Genomic DNA, 23,052 nt, shown 5'->3' on the forward strand with positions numbered 1-23,052 from the left:
TTATGTATTATATGTAATTATGTTGCTAAAGCTGCACAGCCACATTTTAGCTGCATGCAGCCATTCTAGTGTGAACACAATTTAAATCCATTCATCCATCCCTCCATCCCTCCCGCCTCTCTGCAGAGAGGGAAGAAACAGCACTTTTTTGTGAATAATACCCCTTTTCCACCTAAATTCCAGGTCTGACCCGGAGTTGGAACAAAGTTCCTATCCGGATCAGACCCGGAATTTTGCTGGCGCCGACTCGCGATATTCCCGAGTCAGCGCTGCTCACACCGCAGTCGGGTCTGCATAGACCTGGCTTTTGCGGAGTGAAAGTGGTCGCTTGGAGATGACGTCATCTCCAAGCGCCACTGAAGCTGGACCAATCGGCCGGCTAGCAGCGCGCTCCAGGTCATCGTGACCCGGAGTGCGCTGTTCTCATAACAGGGTTTCACGGTCTACGCCCGTGTTAAACCCTGCTAGTAACCTGGGTTGGATTGCCGGGTCACTCGACCCGGCGATCCAACTCTGTCCCCTTTTACACCAGGGAGCTGCCCGGGTTAACCCTTCAAAAACCCGGGTTTAGCTCCGGTGTAAAATGGGTATAAGTTGACTTTGTTTAATATATAGTAGCCTTAAAGCATAGTGGTCCTGGTGTCCGTCTCAGTCTAACTAAGGGGCTATCATTAGAGGTTGCTGGAAGTCCCTTAGAAGGACTGAAACATAAATTGGGTTTACTTTGCTGTTTATTTTAAATAAAGTCACTTATTCACAAAAACATATCAGTGCTGTTCCTTCCCTCTCTACCTGGTCCATAGAGTGAAATGCATTTTTAAAAGTGAAACTCTATATACATATATATTACAAAATGTAAATGTGTATATTTTAGTTCTTTTACATAAGGTAAGTCACTTATTAAATGCAGATCATTTAACCTTCTAGGATCTTGATTAATTGCAACAAATATGTGATTAACAGGGGTATTCAATATGGGTGCGATAACATCGTTTTTGCGTTAATATCGGAGGTATGACGTCATTATCGCAGGTTTTACTTTTACACCATATTCAATTTCAATTTCAAAGACTTATCGCAGTTTTGAAAAGTCTTTGATAAAAAACGGGGATAACTTTTCACCATTGAATAGGTGTCGAAAAAAAGTGCAGAATTGGGGTTTAGGGGTGCAGGCTTTAAAAAAATAGCCTGCACCCCTGGGAATGACATTTAAAAAAGAACTGTGTCAAAAAAAGTAAAAAAAAAATTAGGGACACCTCAAAAAATTAATTTGAAAAATTGGGGTGAAAAAAAAAAATGGGAAAAAATTGTTTAACAATAGGGAAATAGGTTCAGGGCTATTCTGCAAGGATGCGGCAGATGTTTTCTAGAATAGATTTATAGCGGCAGGTGCACAAATGCAGAATTTTTAAAAACTTACTTTAGGGACTTAAAAATATGCTAGTACCCATTTTCATTTACCCCAAATTTGATGGGACCACTTAAAAAAACAAAAAAAATAACCTAAGTGCTCTTCTGCATCACTTATTCAATGTCGAGAAAGAAATACCTGCTGCAGCTATTTAAATCCCCGACTTTCAATTAAAGGATAAAACGGGGGTACCCATAGTGTTCCCCCATGTTTTTACAACTTTAGGGGGGTCTTACAATTATTTTAAGGAAAAATTCGTAACTTTACACAAATCCAACTTCGGAGTTTCCCGTTTTCGTTAATTTTATATTGAATACGGGGATAAGCGGGAGCGCGCACCATACCTTAACGCAGAAAAAAACTCCGATATGAAACGTTAACTTCGACAGTGAAGTTAACGTTTCATATTGAATACCCCTCTAAGTCTTTGTACTACTTATGGCAAATGTTATTCTTAATGTGCAGTTATAGGACATTCATCAAAATTAACACAATACAACATTTTGCTCTCCCCAAGCAACCAGTAGAAGAGCATTCTTTGTGTGTGTCAATGATTACGTTTTTAAATTACAGCGAAAACAATGGTGGTTCCTGAATCACTTGGGGGTGAGCAACTCCTAATTTTTAGGGGCTCTTGGTTGCTGCTGTCCTGCTACTTTGGAGGCAGAGGAAGGTGCTATACCATATTTCTATACCTAAAATGTTCAGAACAGCTATTGAAGCAAAGTGGAGTGAAAGAATTTACACCATAGACAACATATATTGAACTGACTAACACCCCTTTTACACCACAGTTCTGGGTCTGACCTAAGATTTGGAACACTGTTCCAACCCAGGACAGACCCTGTTCACATTTCTACTCTGACCCAGGTTATTCCAGGGCAGAGCTAATTACACTGCACATGGGTGCAGTGTTAATATTTCTGCCAGCGTTTGGAGATGACATCATCTCCAAGTGCTGGAGAGCAGGTTGTTCCTATGCTGTAAACGGGACCCAGGTTTCGATGACCCAGGTCACAGCAGGTTGTTCCTATGTTGTAAACGGGACCCAGGTTTCGATGACCCAGGTCACATGTTTGCAACGCCTCGTAACCTTGGTCCAACGCTGCTTGCTTCCTGGGTTGTATAGCCGAGTCAGTGGGACCCTATTACGTTGAGCCGCAACCCGGGTTGACACTACAATAGACTGGGTTATTTGGCCAGTGTAAAAGGGGTATAATTTGTATGTTGAACAGGAGAACCATTCTTTTTGCTTTCAGGGTAAGGAATGTCTCATGTTCAACTGCAACACACACTTTTCTGCTTGCAGTCACTCTGGTCTACTATTCATAGGACTATTTGTCTATATGTGTTATTTATAAATATATATAATGTGTGTGTATATATATATATATATATATATATATATATATATGTGTGTGTGTGTCTGTGTGTGTATATATATATATATATATATATCTCTTTTGCTGTGGTTTCTGCATCGTATTCTGGGGTTGTATTTCTGCATGCTTAGTGCCTAGATGTATTTGCTTTTGCTAGACAGGACTGTCAGGCAGAAAATAAAATGATGGAGAAAACTCTGAGACACGGTGTGATAAATCCGCAGGTTTATTTTGGCTATGTCTGTATGCGGGTAAATTCTTTCTAAATAATGTTTCTCTGTTCTTTTTTGGATATACACTGGAATGTTGCATTTGCATCTAACCTTCCTGAACTTTTAAATGAGAAGTCTTCCAATATTACTCTCTTTATCTGTCACTGTGGTCTTGGAATCCAATCTCAAGCAATCTTTATAGTAGATTGTTACAGCAGATTGTGATTACTTTGTGCTGTGTTTTCCTAGGTTTCCAGGCAAGTTTAAACTTCCTCTCTTCAAACTAGTATACCTATCTGTGCACATTTATACATTGCCTGTACTGTAGATTGTAACAATATACTCTATACCAGTGGTTTCCGAAAAAGATGCTAATGCCTGCTGGAGGCGTCTGAAGGAAAATTACGCCTCTTCCTGGCATATTGGATATGATGGCTGCGTCGGAAGACGCCTGATCGGATCAACATCATGCCCATTGGTCGCGATGTTTCCAGCATTAGCCATCTGATTTAGCTCAAGCTTATTCAGAATGGCCACCTCCTGCCTGCTTGTTGGGCCAGTAAATCTGTGACAGAAGATACTGACACTGGCCTCTGTGATCCCAGAAAATCGGGCAGACATGCCTCCATTTTCTGGAAATGCTGGCAGCGGCACCCCGTCCCACCCCCCCAAACGGCCTCAGCATGTCAATCACTGCTGCTTGGGGGCACTGCGTACGATCTTGCAGAACTCATTATGCGCAGTATGAATCTTGCGCATGTACAGTCCACCCACCAATGGAGTTGTACAACTCTGAATCTGGCCGTTGGTCCTCAAGGCACCCTACAAGTCCAGGTTTTAAGGATATCCATGATTACACACAGATGGTTTAATCAAAATGAATGAGGCACTGATTAAGCCACGTTTGCAAAAACATGGATATTTTTTAAAACCTGAACTGTGAGGGTACTTTGAGGACCGAGATTGGGAACCACTGCTTTTATACTACTCCCAAAATGCTACTCTAAAGAAAGCAATTAACGACATTCTTCCCAAAACATGACATTAAAAGGACATAGATCTTAAAACTATATATATCTTTATGGTGAATAGGACAGCAACTGAGTAATGACAGATATATTAATGGCAGAAAAGAACAAGCAATGCTGTCTTTCAGTTTACCGAGACTTTAAAATGCATTTATTTTCTTTTTTTATTCACATACTGTGGTTGAATTTTATCAGTCAGGTTTCATTGTATATAGCATTGGCATCCAGTAAGATATCACCTTCTATCACTATATAGAGACCCCAAAGTGTATCCCAACATTTGACAAGATCGGATCACCTTGAATGAAGTAGACCTGTACATGCGAGGGAGTAGAGATGTAACACCATAGGTTGGTTGACATGATTTATCATGCACAACAGCAGGCAGAATGGCAAATGGTTTTACTTGGTTGATGCAAAAAAAGGCATCTTTGTCTGGACCCTAATTGACTGGATCTTATTGTCTTGCGCAGAGATTCCCAAATGCGGTCCTCGAGGCTCCCCAACAGTGCATGTTTTAGAGATATCCATGGTTGAGCACAGGTGGCTTAATTAGTACGTCAGTCAATTTGAATTGGTCACCTGTGCTTAACCATAGATATTTCTAAAACCGGAACTGTTAGGGAACCTTGAGGACTACGTTTGGGAACCTCTGGTCTAGCATCCTAATGTCTTTTTATTATGCTCTTTCAGATCAAACCTCACTAATAGCTCTCCTTTCCTATCTGGAATGGCAAAAGACATACTGTTTGTACACATTTATTATGGTGCTATACCAGATATTTCTCTTACATCGGTTAGAGGTGTTACCCTAAAAGTGTGTTTACTTACTGATTACTTATGGCCATCTCTGTCCAATCCCAATGTTATGGCACATTTGAACACTTTGGGGTTTTCTAAATTTAAATACTTACTATGTGCCACAACCCCTGAATATTGTCCAGTCTAAAATAAATTTTTCCCCTTTTTGGGGGTCTTTACAAATTGGATGCCTAGAAATTGTCTCTAGCTTTCTGTCACTACTGTATTTCTGGACACTATTTATGTTCTCAGAAAGGAGTTTGTAGGCAGAAGACATCTATTGATATTATCTTCTGAGGGAATGGAGCCTAGCGGGTGCATGTTTGTCTGTGTTCTGGGTTAGAAAATGATGTGAATATTCTCTGAAAAGTGCTTCATCATCCTGTGTAGGTGCTATATACATTAATGGTGGTTCTTACAATTTTTTAAACGTTTGGTCCAAATAGATAATGTTAATGTGTTCCCCTGCACCTCTGGGCTATAACCCATGTGGCCACCTATTGCTTAGACCCCTCATAGAACCTACAGTGCACACTACAGGGAAACTAATTGGAGACCATTGTTTATGTTCCGCACTAAACATCCTTGTGTGTAATTCACCATCTGTCATATCTTCATATTGTTTGTTTCTGATATTGGGTGCATTTGGGGTTGTTTGCCCTTTATTTCACTTGTAACGCTGCTTATCGAGGGTGCACAAGTGGTGATGCCTATTTGGTTTGACTTTAACTGCAACCATTGTGAAACATTGTGTGTACCAAAGGAATGTGTCAAATGTTATTAGCCTTTGACCCCAAAGTTTACTTTCTCCACAGTAATAAGATGTCAACCTCCTATTGGCAGAAGTAGACGTCTGGGAGTGCAGCCCTATTATTCCTTTGTACTGGAATTCTGACTGCTGTGTAATCATATTTATGGGGGAGATTACACATGAAAGTCAGTATTTATATCCAACATTATATATACAACCTACTTGCTTTCTCTGTTTGATAGTTTTTCTTTTCTTTTTACAACCTCCTTTTTTCTTTCTCCATATAATTCTGTTCTAGTTGTTACTGTGTGATGATGTATATTTTAAAAATAAATCCTTTTATGTACACATGGAAGAAAATGTCAAATTAGCTTGAGAAATCATTTGAAAACCGTAATTATTAGGCGCTTGTGTGAGATAAATTATGATCAGTGGCATTATACATAAGATGATATATGCAGGAGCTGATCCAGAGCAGGACGCGGCTGGGTCTATTGGTGGTCACTCATAAGTGACTTTATGCAAATGCCGCTACAAAGTCCTTCCCTTGTGTGCGTCCGTGCGTCGGAATGTGCAAGGACTGAGTGTGGCCTCCTATGTCAGCAGTTGAGTGTCTGTGTACGCAACTATTTCAGAGACTCAATCAACACTCCCATAACACACCCATAAGATAGAACAACTCTGTGTAACCCACGCGCCATAGGAGTATTTGGGGATTTTCGCTCTGTAGCACAGATTCACACAACTATGTGAACATTGGCACTGCTGTCAGAACTGAATCCATTGCCCACAATATCCTGTTTTGAACTAAATAATAGGAGAGCTGCTTAGCTCCTGTGGCCAAATATGCCAATGAGTTTACACTTATGTTGGTTTATGTGATCACACTTACAGGGGGCTCCACATTTTATAGGTCTATGTTACCATTTATACCCCTTTTCCACTGGCCAAAATACCCGGGTTATTGCCGTGTCAACTCGGGTAGACCGGAATCTGCGCAGGTGCCGGACCCGTACCGCGCATTTGCAGTACGGGTTCTGAGTGATCGCATGCAGCGCGGCAATCACTCAGTAAAACCCTGGTCAAGCTCAGTGGAAACTGGTAACCCGGGTCTTCTGACCCAGGACATGTATACAGCATGCTGATTGGGTACTATACGGAAGCTGTCTGTGACTGTTGTCATCGGGGAGAGAGCGATTACAGCCTCCCCGTTTGGTCCGGACCGTTACGGCTTTTACCCAATCCCCGCTTCAAACGGGGAGGCTGTAATCTCTCCCTGCCCGTCTCCCCTTGACAGTTGTGACATCACAGCCTCCCGGAAGGTCCTTACCCCCAGGGGACGGACCCATCTCCAAGCGCTACAGTGGGATGGGGTCGGCGCTACAGTGGGATGGGGTCGGCACTACAGTGGGAATGTTGTAAATCCTGGGTCTTACTCGGCTTGGAACAGTGCTCCAAATCCTGGGACAGACCTGGGCTTTTGTGGAAAAGGGGTATGATTTACACTTGTGTGTCATTGTAGCTAGCGTTTCACACTCCTATACCATATTTCTATAATATCTTTAATAAAATGTACATTTAGATTACCTTATAGCGGGCTAAGGATTTGTTTATACTATATTTGCTTTTCATCTTGTCATGGGATGATGAGACTTTATCTGTACAGCTAAATTTGTTATATATAATTAGTTTTACCGTCTGGGTACTATAATTAACTTTCTTAATTGCATAAGTTCCGCTCTTGGTCTGTATACAAATCACACTATGATACATAGCAACCAGTTTTTTAAAAATGATTGGAGGTACTCTGGTAATTCTGGTAATCCACCACTTCATATTACTGAAAAATGCCATTCAGAGACATGGTAAGAGTCTGTAGCAGCACACCCACAGCCAGGGGTGGTTAGAGAGGAGGGGCTTGTAGGCAGCTGCCATGCGGGCCCTGTCCTCTTCCTGGCACAGTTGCCGAGTAGACTCTAGTGCTGAGCCAGAGTCTACTGTGTATGTGCAGGTCTCTGGGGACATGGTGTCCACGTCATGTGTTTGGTGACTTCTCTACTGCACACACCTAGATCTTTGGAGAGAAACGGTGGCCATGCCATTTTCCAAGTGATTTCTGCGGCGCCGGAAACGAGATAACGGACAATCTAAAGCAAGTCATACATTCTAAACTCCAATATTGGTGCACAGCTGTACAGGATTAGACACACCCGCACGGTTGGTGTCAAAAGCACTGATGGAATGTAATCCTATTTCATTAACTGAGAAGAGTGCACCCAACTACGACTAAACTGACAAATCGCCTATACAGCCATTCATCCTGCCACCGCAACAAAACAATGACAGCCTCATAAAAGTAGAGGGTGGAATGGTTTCCAACATGCAAAAGGAAGAATAACTGACCGTAATCACCAATATAACCCATGAAACGCACGCCCTAACCTATGATAGGCTGCCAGATTACAACCTCATCACCCAATTAATATATATAAAAGGGAAACCACTGGCATTTTAAAGCGGCCATGCTCTAACAATCTTGTGGTTATATTATACTCTGGCTTATTCAGCCCTAGGCAGAGGGGGTGTAGCACCTCGTGACTCTGCAGTCTGTGTGCACTATACACCCTGCACCCATTATACAGTATGCCTCTCTCTTTGAAAGAGCATTGATGCCAGCCTGCAGGGTAGAGCTGCAGTCAGACAAGCCATTTAGATCACCTTGGCTAATCCACTTTACATGGGGAATAGGGAACTTTTAGTCTCAGAGGAAGGAAAAACACGGGTTTACAACCCGCAATTAGGATATAACTGCAGTGGAGTTTAGTCTTTAAAATGGGTTGGTGCCTACACCTAACCCCACTACTTACCATCGGGATGCTGGTGCCAGGATTCTGACTGGTGTTGGGATTTCAGGCACCTGCATCCTGGCTGTCGGGATTTCAACTACCTCCCTTTAAAACATTGCTGGTTCCTGTGGGCTGGCCAGATGGGCGATCTGATTGTCAGTATAGTATGCTAGATTAGTACTAGGGATTGCCAAGAAAGTGACTATTTATGTGGAAGCTGTCTGCCATCCTGACAAATAAGTGAAGATAACTTGTGCCAATGAAAAAAGGTCCATCGGAGGTTAGGACTTTGCAGCTGAAAATTTTGGCTCTCAACCAATAAGTTCCTAGAAGATCGCTAGATCAAATTGGAGAGTGAGTCTCCAACCTTTAGGGGTCTATTTACTAAGCAGTGTTAGGAGGCAGAGTGAAAAGTGTTAAGGTGCCAGCCAATCGGCTCCCAACTGTCATCTCACAGGGTGTGTTTGAAAAATGAGAGTTGGGAGCTGATTGGCTGGCACCTTAACACTTTCTTATCACTTTTCACTCTAACACTGTTTAGTAAATAGACCCCTGAGTCTCAAAATATCTGGATTATATTACCAAAAAAAAGAGGAAAACAGATTTTTGTATGGGGATTTCAGTTTGGCTCTTAAAGTGCAGCAGGAGGTATGAGGAACATCTTATATTGAAGTGTGATCCACCTTTTATGGGACGTGCGTACTCAGATTTGTTTGATAATTTTCCTATCCTGTAATTACCTCCTGGTATCATCAAGAGAAATCTTTTCTGTATTTCTAAGGGATCACCCTCATCATCACCCTAATCTAGCACACAACCGTTGCAAAACGATTACTGAATAATCTTTATAACTCTCAAACAACATGATTTATATATTGTGGTGCAATAGTTGGCAAACATTTTATACAATTTGATGTGGATACCATAATACTGCAGGTTTATGTTTTTATGCATTGTATCTTTTAAAATACTGTATATTTTTAAATTGAGATGTACTTATGTTCGTGTTTAAAATGGCATGTTTCATATTAAATGGCATGTTTTAACTAATAACTATTAAATAAAAATGTATTATATTTAATTATAACTAATCATTATTCAGCATATCAACTTTTTAGACTACATGGTAAATTGATTATACAGACAGAGCGCTGCAATCCTATTTCCTGTTTTTTAGTTTTTTTCCACATAGGGGGCAGCAAACTTACAGCGGCTGTTTGTCATTAATATCTCCTTCCTACCACTCACTAATCTGCACTTTCCATTTGAGCTTTTTTGACCAGGGCTAGAGATGCAACATATATAACAAATATGGTGTACACTGTGTGGGTCCGAAAATATACACTCCTTATGATATATGCTCACCGATTCTTGAATGTAATTGAGTCATGGGTAAATAATATTGAACATTACTTGCTGCTGATTGCAGATTGCACTGGTGGCTTTCAAACTTTCTGGTAGGTATTCCTAAGGATACACAGTGGACAAATATGTACTGAGGGCCTGATTCAGCAAAGAACATAATTGCAAAGTTGCACGCAAGCAGCTTTGCAATTATGGTAATGCAGCAGGAGTCATCATCAGGCCTGCTGAGAGCCGCGGCGGGCCCGGGTAATAGGGGGCATGGCCTAATTGCGGGAGGCATGGCCACCCCCCTTCCCGAAAAAAAAAAAAAGATTTGCAGCGCCACAAAGCGGTGCTGCGCGCTGGGGAGGAGGGCGCTCTGGGCCCCCCCAGCCCTGCTCAAAGCCAGGGAGGGTGCGATCAGTGTGATCGCTCCCCCCACAGGCATAGGAAACTGCTGTGGCTGCTGCTTAGCAGCCACGAGCAGTCTCCATTGCAGCTCAGCACACTCTGTGTGCTGGGCTGCTGTGAGGGAGGGGGAGCGGCGCCGGACCCAGGCCCCTCAGGAAGCCCGGGCCCCGGTAATCTGTACCCGCTCCCCCTCCCTCTCGGTGCCCCTGGTCATCATGCCTCCTGCATGCATTACTTATCGGAGCTGTATCCAAGGATGCAGCATCGGATAAACTGTGATAACATTGGCCGCCTAAATGACCCATGGGGTCACGCAAGCCGTCCGCCGCAGATACAAGAAAGAGGCCAGGAAATATCTGTCGGCTGACGGAGATCCTGGCCTCTTCCCTCCCCCTCAACAGTGGCGACATGCTTTGGTTTCAGGAAACAGAGGCTGTCGCCGCCCCCTCCCACCCACAAATGGCAGCAGACTGTCAATCACTGACTGTCAAAAAAGCTCTGCATGCGATCACTCAGAACCCATACTGCAAATGCGCGGTACGGGTCCGGCACCTGCACAGATTCCTGTCTATCGGCAATCTGCGTTCACCAGTGCACTTACATGCACTGCTGAATAAGCCCCTAAGAACCTTACTTAAAAAAAATTTAATTGTTGGAGTTTATTATAAATATTTTGATATTTCTAATTCTTAGTGCTTCTAGTGTGCACCTGTATCTCCCCTACTACTCAAAGTATTACAGACTACATACATAGTGCCTATTATTAGGGTGTGGTATAAACGATTGACAATGTAAAGGTTAACACCAAATAATTAGATTGTAAGCTCCACTGGGGCAGGGACTGATGTGAATGGACAAATATTCTCGGAATATGTGTGCGCCATAAAAATAACTGGTAGTAATAATATGGTTGACAGGGTTAAAAAGTCAACAGGTTCAAATGGCCGACGCACATGGTTGATACTTTTTTTTTTTTTGTAATTTAATCCTAACACATTTATAAATGGTGAGTACAATCTTCAAAGATTATTTCTTCTAAATCACCATACGCAACAGTAGACGTTTCTGTAACCCTTTCTGAGTATCCTGATGAACACCTACCAGAAGGTTTGAAAGCCACCAGTGCATTTTCAGTCACCGGCGGGGTAACTGCAATATTACCCAAGGCTCAGGTACATTAAAAAAATGGTGAGCAATACAGTAGATCATATTAAGTGTATGTTTATGGACTCACACAGTATACACTATATTTGTTTTCCTCCTTTCTTTTTTTTTGTTTTCTTTTTGTTAATGGTAAAATAATCCAGACATCTTGAGACCAAAGGTTGGAGAAGCACTGGGACCCTCCCTGCCCCCATTTGAGCCTGACAAATAAAGCAGACTGTAAATACCACAGTTACATTGTGAGCATCCTCCTGAAGGCGCCTGTGTCGCAGGAGCTACATCCCTCCCCCCAATACCCCTCTGCTCCATTTAATTTAGATTTAAGCTTGACTTGATTTTCTCTATTCACTATCTATTTTCTACAGCTTATAACATCCTGTCAATGTCAGTCTTGTTATTGTGCAATCTCCATGTGTTATGGGCCATTATCATATAGACTAACTGAATCTGTCAATATACCTGTTAAATGTCATCTCTCTGCATGGTCTGCCAGCTGGAAGTGCTGGTAGTTTTACTTCAGTATCAGTTATGTGTTTGCATCAGTCTGTCTATGGCAGTGGTTCTCAAACTCTGTCCATTTATGTCATTTAAGTGCTGGTTTGTGAATCCTGTATGATACTGAGTAATGTTGCAAAGGGCTCTATTAACATTATTTTTACTAAAATAAAGTGAAAAAAGGTGTTTTCACATGATTTTAGTATCACCTATAGGTATTACAGGGCAATTGGAGTAGAATTCGTAAAATTCTACTCCAACCCCCAAGTATCACTTATTTTTAGTAATCAGATCGCATTTCCCATAATTGTAATGGGAAATGTGATCCGACCAAAGTTACTAAAAATAAATTGTAAAAAAATACCGGGGAAAGCCCTGTGATAATAACGCCTACTCTGCTTTAAAAGGCAGAGCAGAGCCCGGAGCTGGTCCCAGTGATCAGCTGTGTGGTCTAAACAGACCGCAAGCTGATCTCTGCTAAAAAAAAAAAAAAAAATTTACTTGACTCCATGGACCGGTGGTCGGGGCTCTGGTGATGACTCCCCTCCGGTCAGCTGGTCTCCCATGCTGCACTGCGGCCCAGTCATCAGGTGATCGGGTCCCAGTGCAGTATGGGATATCAGCTGACCGGAGGCATGGAAGACATCACCGGAGCACCGATGACTGCAGGTAAGTGCTATTAAGGGAGGGGGGTCCGCGAACATGGGGGCGGGGCTTAACGATGGGGACGGGGCTTAGCACCGGGGGGTAGCAGCTGCGGCCGGTCAGTGCATGCGCAGGCACTTTGTCACGGTATTTTTTGTGAAAATACCGTGACTAGTGTGCGGAGGGGATTCGCAGGGACAGAGCTTTATCACTGCGAATTCAGTCGATAATATCACACTACAATCTGCATTACACATGCGGATTGTAGTAAATAGAGCCCAAAGTCATTTTATAATTAATTTTTTTATGGTTCAAGAAATTGTGGCAATCTAATGCAATGATACAGTCTACAACCCCATGCATCCTAAAGTACTTTTCATTCTTGCACCCTGTGCCTGTCGCGTCCTGTACAGTTCCTCTTTCCTGCCTGGGTTTTCACTCTGTTCTGGTGCTTCTAACACACACTGGTCTGTATATTGGACGTTTGTTGCATCAGCTGAGTGTGCTAGAAGCACCAGAGCAGATAGCGACACCCCAGGCAGGAAAGAGGAACTGCACGGATTGTGACCGGTGCAGGGTGTTAGAATGATCACTGCTAAAGCAACAGCAGTGTCACTTATTTGTGTGTGAGTGTGTGTGTGTGTGTAAAACACCTCCTGGTTTGCTTTGATGATGGGGTTATATGGGTTTTGCTTTTCATTGCCCAAGAAGCATTGTTGTTACATGAAGAGATCCTCTTGTAATTATCTGTTCCTTTCTGCTAGGCAATGCTGTTGTCCTTCTAATAATCTCTGCCCAGGAATCCTTTGGTAACAGTAACATCTATCTCTACATCATCCTGAGTGTCCTGATCCTGGAGCTGATCCTAACTGTGATATTCCTCCTGATGTACACAGGTGAGCACATCCTTCACAGACAGTCTGAGAAATGTCTCTGCACTGCGCACAACCTTCCGCGCCAAAAATACACTTTTTTTCTTATTAGACTGCCACAAAAGTGCTCTAATTCTGTGACCTCTGACCTTTTTATGTTACTACCTTTTATGTGAAAGTTTGGGGGTAAAAAGGAAAACAGGAAACCGTAACAATTGAAAGTAGATCATTAAAGTTTCAGTGTTTGCTTAGAACTGCAAATATCCAGGAGGTGTATGGGAGGAATGCAGCAGGAATGTGCCTCCGACAGAAGCCCACACAGGCTAGGCAGTGATATGGACATCTAGGAAGATGGCATCAAACAATGTACGGAATCTACCAAGTTTGGACACAGACGTGGAACCAAAATCTTTTTGTCACCGTTTATTCTTTATACATTTAGATATGTTCCATCTTTACTTCCAATATTCCGGTTCTTTTCCGGAGGCCTTATCTCTTCCATAGGGAATGGGCATTCTTTACTGTCCCTGGAATGAGAAGTGTTTCCTCCCTCCTGAGCATAGGGTTTCTTTGATGTATGTTTATGCCCTCTCAGGGCTGTTATCTGCACAGATGAGGATTTCTACTATTACCTCCTAAGTATGTTTCCCTCAGGCTTATTGAAATAGCCCAGAAGCAGCTTTTGCAAAATGTGATGACAGATCTACAGCAATGCTTGTATTGCTCACCTAATCAAAGCCCGCTCACCCTCTGCTTTATTTCTGGGGCTGTCCTCACATTTCAGAGGCTCCAACACGCAATGACTAATCTACTAAAATTAGGTTTGTCATTATTCCAGCGTATATGGTATCGGACCTTTCCTTATGCCTTCTAGGTTGATTTGTAGAAGTCTTTGACTCCAAATAGCCATTTTTTTTTCTGCAACACATTATAGCCCAGTATATAGCATGCTCCTCTATGTGCAGTATTATGTTCAGTAAGTTAGTTGAGTTTGCACAGTTCTGTAAAAATCGCCCCCAGTCCATCACTTTTGTGTTGTATAATGCTCAGCACATTTCACAATAAAGAATATTTTAAAACCTGATCCTGATGGTGGCGCAAATATATAACTGGAATGATATTAAAAGGAATGTGGTTTTTTTTTTTTTTTGTGATTGCGGTTTATAATGTTCCAAGTCATCACTTGAATAACAGTATAGTATACTCACAAATTCTATCGTGCAAAACATATTGTATTATTTATGCATTAATACAGAGCTAGACGCAATCCAGTATATATAGAATGCAGTAAAAGAATAGATTGAACATAAAAAATAAATGAAAGATACCAGAGCAGAGCAAAGATGTACAGGTTCAATAGAGAGGAGTAAATCAGAGGAACAGACCTCCGTGCCATTATCATATTGATACCTGTCCCTTGTGTTGTGTTAATTTTGGTTCCGTTTTAGTGTGTGTGTGTGTGTGTGTGTGTGTGTGTGTGTGGAGTCACCCAGACAATTTCGTGTTTTACATGAAAACTGACTATTATTTATCAAATGAGTTGTAAAATGAATAGAACATATAGTCAAGACATTGGCAAGGTTAGAAATAATGTTTTTTATTTGAAATAATAATTTTGTCCTTCAAACTTTGCTTTCGTCAAAGAATGTTCCTTTGGCAGCAATTACAGCATTGCAGACCTTTGGCATTCTAGCTGTTAATTTGTTGAGGTAATCTGAAGAAATATCACCCCACGCTTCCTGAAGCACCTCCCACAAGTTGGATTGGCTTGATGGGCACTTCTTGCGTACCATACGGTCAAGCTGCTCCCACAACAGTTCAATGGGGTTGAGATCTGGTGACTGCGCTGGCCACTCCATTACAGACAGAATACCAGCTGTCTGCTTCTTCCATAAATTGTTCTTGCATAATTTGGAGGTGTGCTTTGGGTCATTGTCTTGATGGAGGAGGAAGTTGGCTCCAATCAAGTGCTGTCCACAGGGTATGGCATGGCGTTGCAATATGGAGTGATAGCCATCCTTGTTCAAAATCCCTTTTACCTTGTACAAATCTCCCACTTTACCAGCACCAAAGTAGCCTCAGACCATCACATTACCTCCACCATGTTTGACAGATGGCTTCAGGCACTCTTCCAGCATCTTTTCACTTGTTCTGCATCTCACAAATGTTCTTCTGTGTGATCCAAACATCTCAAATTTCGAATAGTCTGTCCATAACACTTTTTTCCAATCTTCCTTTGTCCAATGTCTGTGTTCTTTTGCCCATATTAATCTTTTCCTTTTATTGGCCAGTCTCAGATATGGCTTTTTCTTCGCCAATCTGCCTAGAAAGCCAGCATCCCAGAGTCGCCTCCTCACTGTAGTCGTTGACACTGGCGTTTGGCGGGTACCATTTAATGAAACTGCCAGTTGAGGACTTGTGAGGCGTCTATTTCTCAAACTAGAGACTCTAATGTACTTGTCTTCTTGCACAGTTGTGCACCGGGGCCTCCCACTTCTCTTTCAACTCTGGTTAGAGCCTGTTTGTGCTTTTCTCTGAAGGGAGTAGTACACACCGTTGTAGGAAATGTTCAGTTTATTGTCAATTTCTCGCATGGAATTGCCTTCATTTCTAAGAACAAGAATAGACTGTCGAGTTTCACATGAGAGTTCTCTTTTTCTGGCCGTTTTGAGAGTATAATCGAGCCCACAAATGTGATGCTCCAGATACTCAACTAGCTTAAAGGAAGGCCAGTTTTATAGCCTCTCTTAACGAGCAAACCCATTTTAAGCTGTGCTAACATAATTGCACAAGGGTTTTCTAATCATCCATTAGTCTTCTAACGTGCTTAGCATACACAATGTACCATTAGAACACTGGAGTGATGGTTGCTTGAAATGGGCCTCTATACACCTATGTAGATATTCCTTTAAAAACCAGACGTTTGCAACTAGTATAGTCATTTACCACATTATATATAATATATATTTTATTATTATTATTATAGCTTCAGCGGATGTGACATCAGCCGCTCACAGAAGTTACAAGGCAACAGTAAACAATTAGGCTGGCTACACACGTAAAGATTTTCTGTCCAACCATCCAACTAGTTGATTGGTTGGAATGAAAATCTGGTAACGTATGGGAGTAACTGATGATCAGCAATTTGCTCCTAAATGCCAGAAAACAGATGAAAATGGTCATCAGACAAGTTTGTTAAATGTTTGATCTAAACAATTTGTTCAAACAACAGTTTTTGTCCATTTTCCGATGTTTGGGAGCAAATTGCTGATTGTCATTTGCTTTCATACCTTACCAGATTTTCATTCTAACCAATCAACTAGTTGAATGGTTGGACAGATACTCTTTAGGTGTGTACCCTTAGTGAACCATCACCAACATACGGAAAAAATGTTTGTAGTCGAGTACAGCAAGTATGACAGATCACAATGAAATAAAAAGCACTGTCATTGTGATCTATGTCATACTTGCTGTATTCTACTACAAAAACTTTTTTTTGTATGTTGGTGGTGGTTCACTAATTGTTGCCTCGTAACTTCTGTGAGCGGCTGACGTTACATCCGCTGATGCTGTGCGACATGCTGACGTCTCACGCTGCGCAGATGGACTTTGGCTGCAGCACACTTGGGGTGAGTCTTAGTGTATATATGTAAGTGCTGTTGACTTTGTTTTGTATTCCTGATGAAAATTTGTTGAAGATTGAAACGTTGAAACCTGATAACTGGTCCGTAACCCTGTCTTGTTTTACTTACCGTCGAGTGCCGCACCCACTTTGTCACTTGTATTAACCCTACTGCGGAGGGGACCGGTATCTATTATTTTAAAGGAGGAGTACCAAGCCAGTGTTGGAAATATATGTGTGGGTGTGGTGTGAGTGTGTGGTGTGAGTGTGTATATGTGTGTGTAATATATATGTGTGTGTGTTTAGATAGATATATAGATGTTGGATGCAAACAAACGATTTAATCAGTCTAGGCATGTGTCCGAGTCGCACTGCGCATGCTTCCTGATAGTGAATGCCAGGGTAAGCAGAGGAGTGGAATTTCAGTCTTTGTTTTTTGGTGATAACGGGGGTGGCTGGCCAGACGCGGGCATGTCACGGTCAGCGGTTGTTACTTTTTCCACAAATGCACTGATTTCGGCGGCCATGTTTTTATTCTGTGCCTTCATACGGTTGGTGTAATGGTCGATAGTGCGACCCATGGTGCATCTTTCTATGCAAAGCAGCAGATCAGCGCCGGAGCCGGTGGGCGTGTCTGTACAAATTCCATCGACTGCAGCATTAGCATAAAGACAGTCATGCTGCATTAAGTCACTGTTGCGCCAGCATTAGTGTTTACCTCCGAATAAATCCCAGAGTGTATGGAGCTATAGTGACACAATGTACAGAAAAATGCATCCTCGCAGCCCTATCCTGTCCATTTCACTAGGAAATGGGCACAATTCTGGTGGGAGCACTACTCTATGGAATTTCACTAAAATTCAGGTGTCCCCCATACATTCTGGGTGTGTAGACAAATAAGATTTGGTCATAATTTCCTCTAAATCATAAAATTGGGTGGGGGAAGGTAAAAAAGGGGGGGGGGAGTGGAAGGGCAGGGGGGATTAGTGCTCTATGGTAATTAATGTGTAATTGTTGGTGTGGATGTGTAAGGATTATGAACCTTACAGTACTATATCTGTGTATGGATGTTAAACTAGTATTGATATATTATATGGAGAACGTTTGGATGACTGTAGGATTCCAGGTGGGCAATAACTGTTATCAGGTACTTGTTTAGTTCTATTTTGTTACTTTAAACGGGATGTAGTTAGCAGACCGGCGGACGGCATGCCGCCAGTCTGAATCCCAACGCTGGAAGTCTGACACGGGGCTTAAGATATCTTAATCTCGACACCGGAACACAGACAGATGCCAGCCAGACCGGGTAACTTCGGGGTGTCTTAACTGTTAGCCGCGGGGGGGGGGGGAGGGTTAAGTTCAGGTACCATAGTGGGGTTAGTGTTAGTTTTTTTGGGGGGGGAGATTAGAGTTGGGCATCCCTGGGGGGGGAGTTAGGGTTAGGCACCACTGGGAGGGGGTTAGGAGATGGTTAGGTTTAGGCACTAACTGGAAGGGTTAGGGCTAGGGGGTGGGGAGGGTTAAAGTTAGGCTACAGGAAGGGATGGTCAGGGGGAGAACAGGGGAGGATAAGTACAGGGGCAGAACTATGGAGGCGCCTGCCGCCGGTCTCAGCTCTGAAGGGGCACCTCCTCCATTGTTCACAACATATTCACCCCATTTAGGGCTGTAAGTATGTACCCGGAGTGTACCATCATGACTGCCCAATAGATGGCACCTTTTCCCGGCACCAGAGTAGCCACCATACACTAGTGGAGAGCTCCATGTCAGACCATCAGCTGCTGCTTTGTCTATCTATAGCCTGTCTGCATGCAAATTGCTACATTACAGTGTCAGTGGCTGTGATTTCACTAAATTATAACTTGCCTCCGGGCGTCTGGGATGAATTTACAAGTTCAATGTTCAATGTCCTATATGGGTGGGCCCATATGCTGTGGTGTACGCATTGCAAAATATGTGCAGATTGCCACCAATAACATGTGCGCCTGGTTTACCCCATGCAAAATATGCTTTCGCTATTAGGCATCAACGAAGCTTAAAAAGCAGAAACCACTCTCTATCTCATGTATGGAAAGATTTAGCTAAAATACACATGCAAAAGTATAACATATGCCCAAGCAATGACTAGAGCACCTATCGGCATCAGCGGTTTATTTGTAACAGCTGTTCTCAAGTGCTGGTGCCAATCCTCATAATCCGATATTTGCACTTGTACATGATATGGCTTTCTCAGTCTGAGGGGTCTATTTACTAAGCAGTGCTAGGAGACAGAGTGAAAAGTGATAAGAAAGTGATAAGGTGCCAGCCAATCAGCTCCCAACTGTCATCTCACAGGCTGTGTTTAAAAAATAACAGTTGGGAGCTGAATGGCTGGCACCTTATCACTTTCTTATCACTTTTCACTCTGTCTCCTAACACTGCTTAGTAAATAGACCCCCTAGTTCCTGTGTCCTCATGTGAGTGCTTCGTCCCCCACCTCTCCAGGTAAGAGTTAGGTTAGGGGCTCCCGGGGGGGTTAGGCTTCAGCGCCCCCCGGGAGGGTTAGGTTTAGGCTGTGGAGACGGGGGGGTTAGGTTTAGGCACCCCTAAGGGAGGGTTAGGGGGGAGGGGAGGGTTATGTATAGTTAGTTTACTTACCTTTCGGGATCTTCACTGCTGCCAGTCTTCCGAAGTCTGGATTTGAACCACCCAACGTAGGCCCGGCAGTCATTCATACCGATCCCGGTAGTGACTGATGCTCTCTGTATTATATGGCTGCCACTGATGTTCTCTGTATAATATGGCAGTCACTGTGATGCTCCCATGCCTTATATGGCAATCACTGCGATGATCTCTACATTATATAGCTGTCGCTTTGATGCTGTTTGTATTATGTTGACCTGAATCTTTGTCCCAGGTTGTGATGATGTGAATCATATCACCATTATTCACCCCACACCTGCACCTGGACCCTTCAGTCTGGGATGTCACAGAAGCCAATAGTGAAAGTAAGTAATTTATGCAGTGATGATTATGAAAATTGGAATACTTGATGTAGCTATACCCTCCTATTTTCTTATGTGATTTCAGCCATTTAAAACTAGACCCATTTTTAAAACATTCCGGATAAACAACTGCATTGTAATTTGTAACTAATCCAGAATACTGCCCAGAACGTACTATGGCTATGCAGCATGAATTTCCACTCCTGGTTATGTAGTAAATCTAATGTGGTTGTCTCCTTCTTTTTGCATTTCCCAGTAATCCTTTTTGCTCACATACTGTGTATTAGCAGGCAGACGCTTGTCTTTCTGTTTGAAGCCCACAAGAAGAGGGTATTTCCGTGTTCTCTAGAATATTCAATTACCGTCTTCTTGTAATATTTGCTAATTTATTTTTTTCCAGCTATTTGAGCAATTAACAAGATTAAAGGATATTTTCACAGTCTAGATCAAACACTTTAGCTGTGTTATGCAATCTCTAGTGGGGATGTAGCCAGGACTGTTTGAGATGCAGTTTCCTTTTTTGAGTTTATTTAGAATCATTTGACTTTTATAAGTTTTCTGTCCAAATACTTTCCCAAACTGGTGGTGTAATTTTTTACTTAATTGCTAATCTGCTGGAAACTGCGTAGTATTCCCTTAGTCATATGTGAATAAAACAGGCATGGTTTGTATTTTAAACAGTCCATATACTGTAAAGCATAGCAAAGTGTATGCTCATACACCGAAAGGACGTTTGGTTTTATATAATCATTTATCTTCTCCAACATTATTGTGTTATTGCCCTCATTTCACTGCACACTGCACTACAGCTAGGCAACATGATCATTTCATAATGAGGCAGTTTATACATGAGTGCCGAGCAGGAAAATGGATGACTGGCATAATTTGGTCAGAGGGGTACATCCTGCATCTGTTTTTAGGTGTTTCATTTTCTTAGAATGTCCCTACAGTATGCCTCACAGTAGGGAGGCCAAACCAGGTGATGGGTTTTTATGTTGAATTTGATAGGTATTGAACACAAACTACATATTTTATATAAAGTAGAGTCTCTGGTTTTCATTGATATAGAAATGTTTGCTCTTCTTGCAAATAGAAAATAAGAATTCTGTGGCATATACTGAATTTTCTAACGCTGCCATTTATGTGAACCATTTTACTTTAAAATATTGTATTATGGCTGTTATATAACTTTATGCCATATGATTGTTTCTCCTGTTGACATCTGTTTATGATTACATTTTTATATTCATCTCCAACCTTCATGTTATTTTATTTATTACCAGTTATTTATATAGCGCACACATATTCTACAGCGCTTTACAGAGAATATTTGTCCATTTACATCAGTCCCTGCCCCATTGGAGCTTACAATCTATGTTCCTACCACATGCTCACACACATACACACTAGGGGTTCATTTTGTTGGTAGCCAATTAACCTACCAGTATATTATTGAAGTGTGGGATGGAAATTTATGTAAGCACAGGGAGAATTTCTAAACTCCACACAGTTAGAGCCGTAGTGGGAATTGAACACACAACCTCAGTCTGTGCTGTTCAGGGCCATAGCAGGGTTGACCCTTACTCCCCTACTGGTCATGAGGGGTAGGGGCAGCTCTGCAGTGGCTGTCCAGGCTGCAGTGTGTCGTTCCAGGCACCCTGCAAGCCAGATACAATTCTTGTTAGAATTACCCTTTTGTAAGCATTTGTAAATGGGCATACATGGGTGCTTTCTAGGCTCAGTAACGCTACCATTGCTTCAGTTCAAGAAATGATCAGAATGTGTGTGGTAGGTGTGCTTGGACTGGCAAGCTAGAAAGCGAACACCTCATCTATTATATAATCCTCTATCTGTGTGTCTAGCAGCCCACCCCCTCACAGTTCTCATTGTGGTTCCTCTATTCCCTTCTACCTGAGCTCCTCCATTTGGGTTGGGTATGAAATACCGGCGGCTGACTAGACGTTGGTTCAAATCCCAACGCTGGAAGCGCGAAGGTGCAGAATCACGACAGTGGCCGTAAGTAACCTAACACTCTCCCTCTCTCCCCACCCCCAACCCTAAACCTCCTTTAGCGGTGCCTAACCCTAACCTCCCCCTCCCCGCAGTGGTGCCTAACCCTAACCACCCCCCTTCCGGCACCCTAAACCTAACTTCCGGGGGGGGGGGGGGGGCCTAACCCTAACCTCTCCCCGGTAGTGCCTAACCCTCTTCAGGGGGTGCCTAACCCTAATTTTCCACCTGGGGTCACTAAACCTAATTACCCCCTTCCCCCGGGCTCACACGCATACTTGCCGCGGATCCTTCATACAGGATTCTAGCGGTCAGGATGCAGACGCCGGTATCCTGATCCCTTTCGGGATAGCGGCGTCAGCATTTTGCCGTGCTGCAGGATTCTGGCGTCTGTATGTCAACAGCCAGCATCCCGTCCGCCGGCATATACACTACATCCCCTCCATTTATGTGTCCCCTGTGTGACTGCAGCGCTTCCCTATCCCAGAGACAACTCTGTGTCTGCGCTCTGGTGACCTCGCCCTGTGTGTCAGTGCTGCAGCAGCACTGTACAGGCCTGATGCTACCCCGAGGCTCTCCCCCCCTCACAGCTCTCATTGGATTTAATGTGGTCTCTCCATTCCCTGCTACCACAGCTTCCGGTCTCCATTTGTGTGTGGTGCATGCATGACACAGGCACACGCACGTCATACACACGTCACCATGCAAGCCAACTGGTTACTGCATGTAAAAAAAGCCATTACCGATGTGGCCACTGCAGTGTCTATTTGTGGCAACAATCCGAGTCTTCTGGAGACCACGCTACAGAAATAATTTTATAACCTTTTTGGCACATGTTTGACTGTCAAGAAAACAAAAAACAAACAAGAAATGTACTAATTTGTGGGGGTGGATGAGTGAAAGGAAATTGGAGGAGGAGGGTGGTATATATAGGGGCTGTGAGACGCTGCAGAGGACGAGTGAAGGATTGTGCAGAATGAAAGTGGTGTGATAGGGGAAATAGTTACAATAAATGTGGTGTACAAGGAAATATTTACCTAATAAACATATTGCAATACTAACTTATTGAATAAC

At 42.7% G+C, this 23,052-nt stretch overlaps 1 protein-coding gene across 2 annotated transcripts in view; it reads left to right on the forward strand.

Moving 5' to 3' along the window:
• TMEM192 (transmembrane protein 192) overlaps window positions 1–23,052 on the forward strand; it is a 79,062-nt gene that overhangs the window by 33,751 nt on the left and 22,259 nt on the right. Inside the window, exon 4 of one of the 2 annotated variants that reach the window (XM_088450272.1) lies at window positions 13,255–13,386. The exons of the other annotated variant lie outside the window; for it this stretch is intronic. Within the exon in view, the coding sequence (XP_088306398.1) occupies window positions 13,255–13,386 (132 nt within the window). The remainder of the gene's footprint in view (window positions 1–13,254; window positions 13,387–23,052) is intronic. 2 annotated transcript variants of the gene reach the window in all.

This window comes from Taudactylus pleione, unplaced genomic scaffold (genome assembly GCF_031769625.1).
Source record: "Taudactylus pleione unplaced genomic scaffold, aTauple2 ptg000513l, whole genome shotgun sequence".
Lineage (NCBI taxonomy): Eukaryota > Metazoa > Chordata > Amphibia > Anura > Myobatrachidae > Taudactylus > Taudactylus pleione.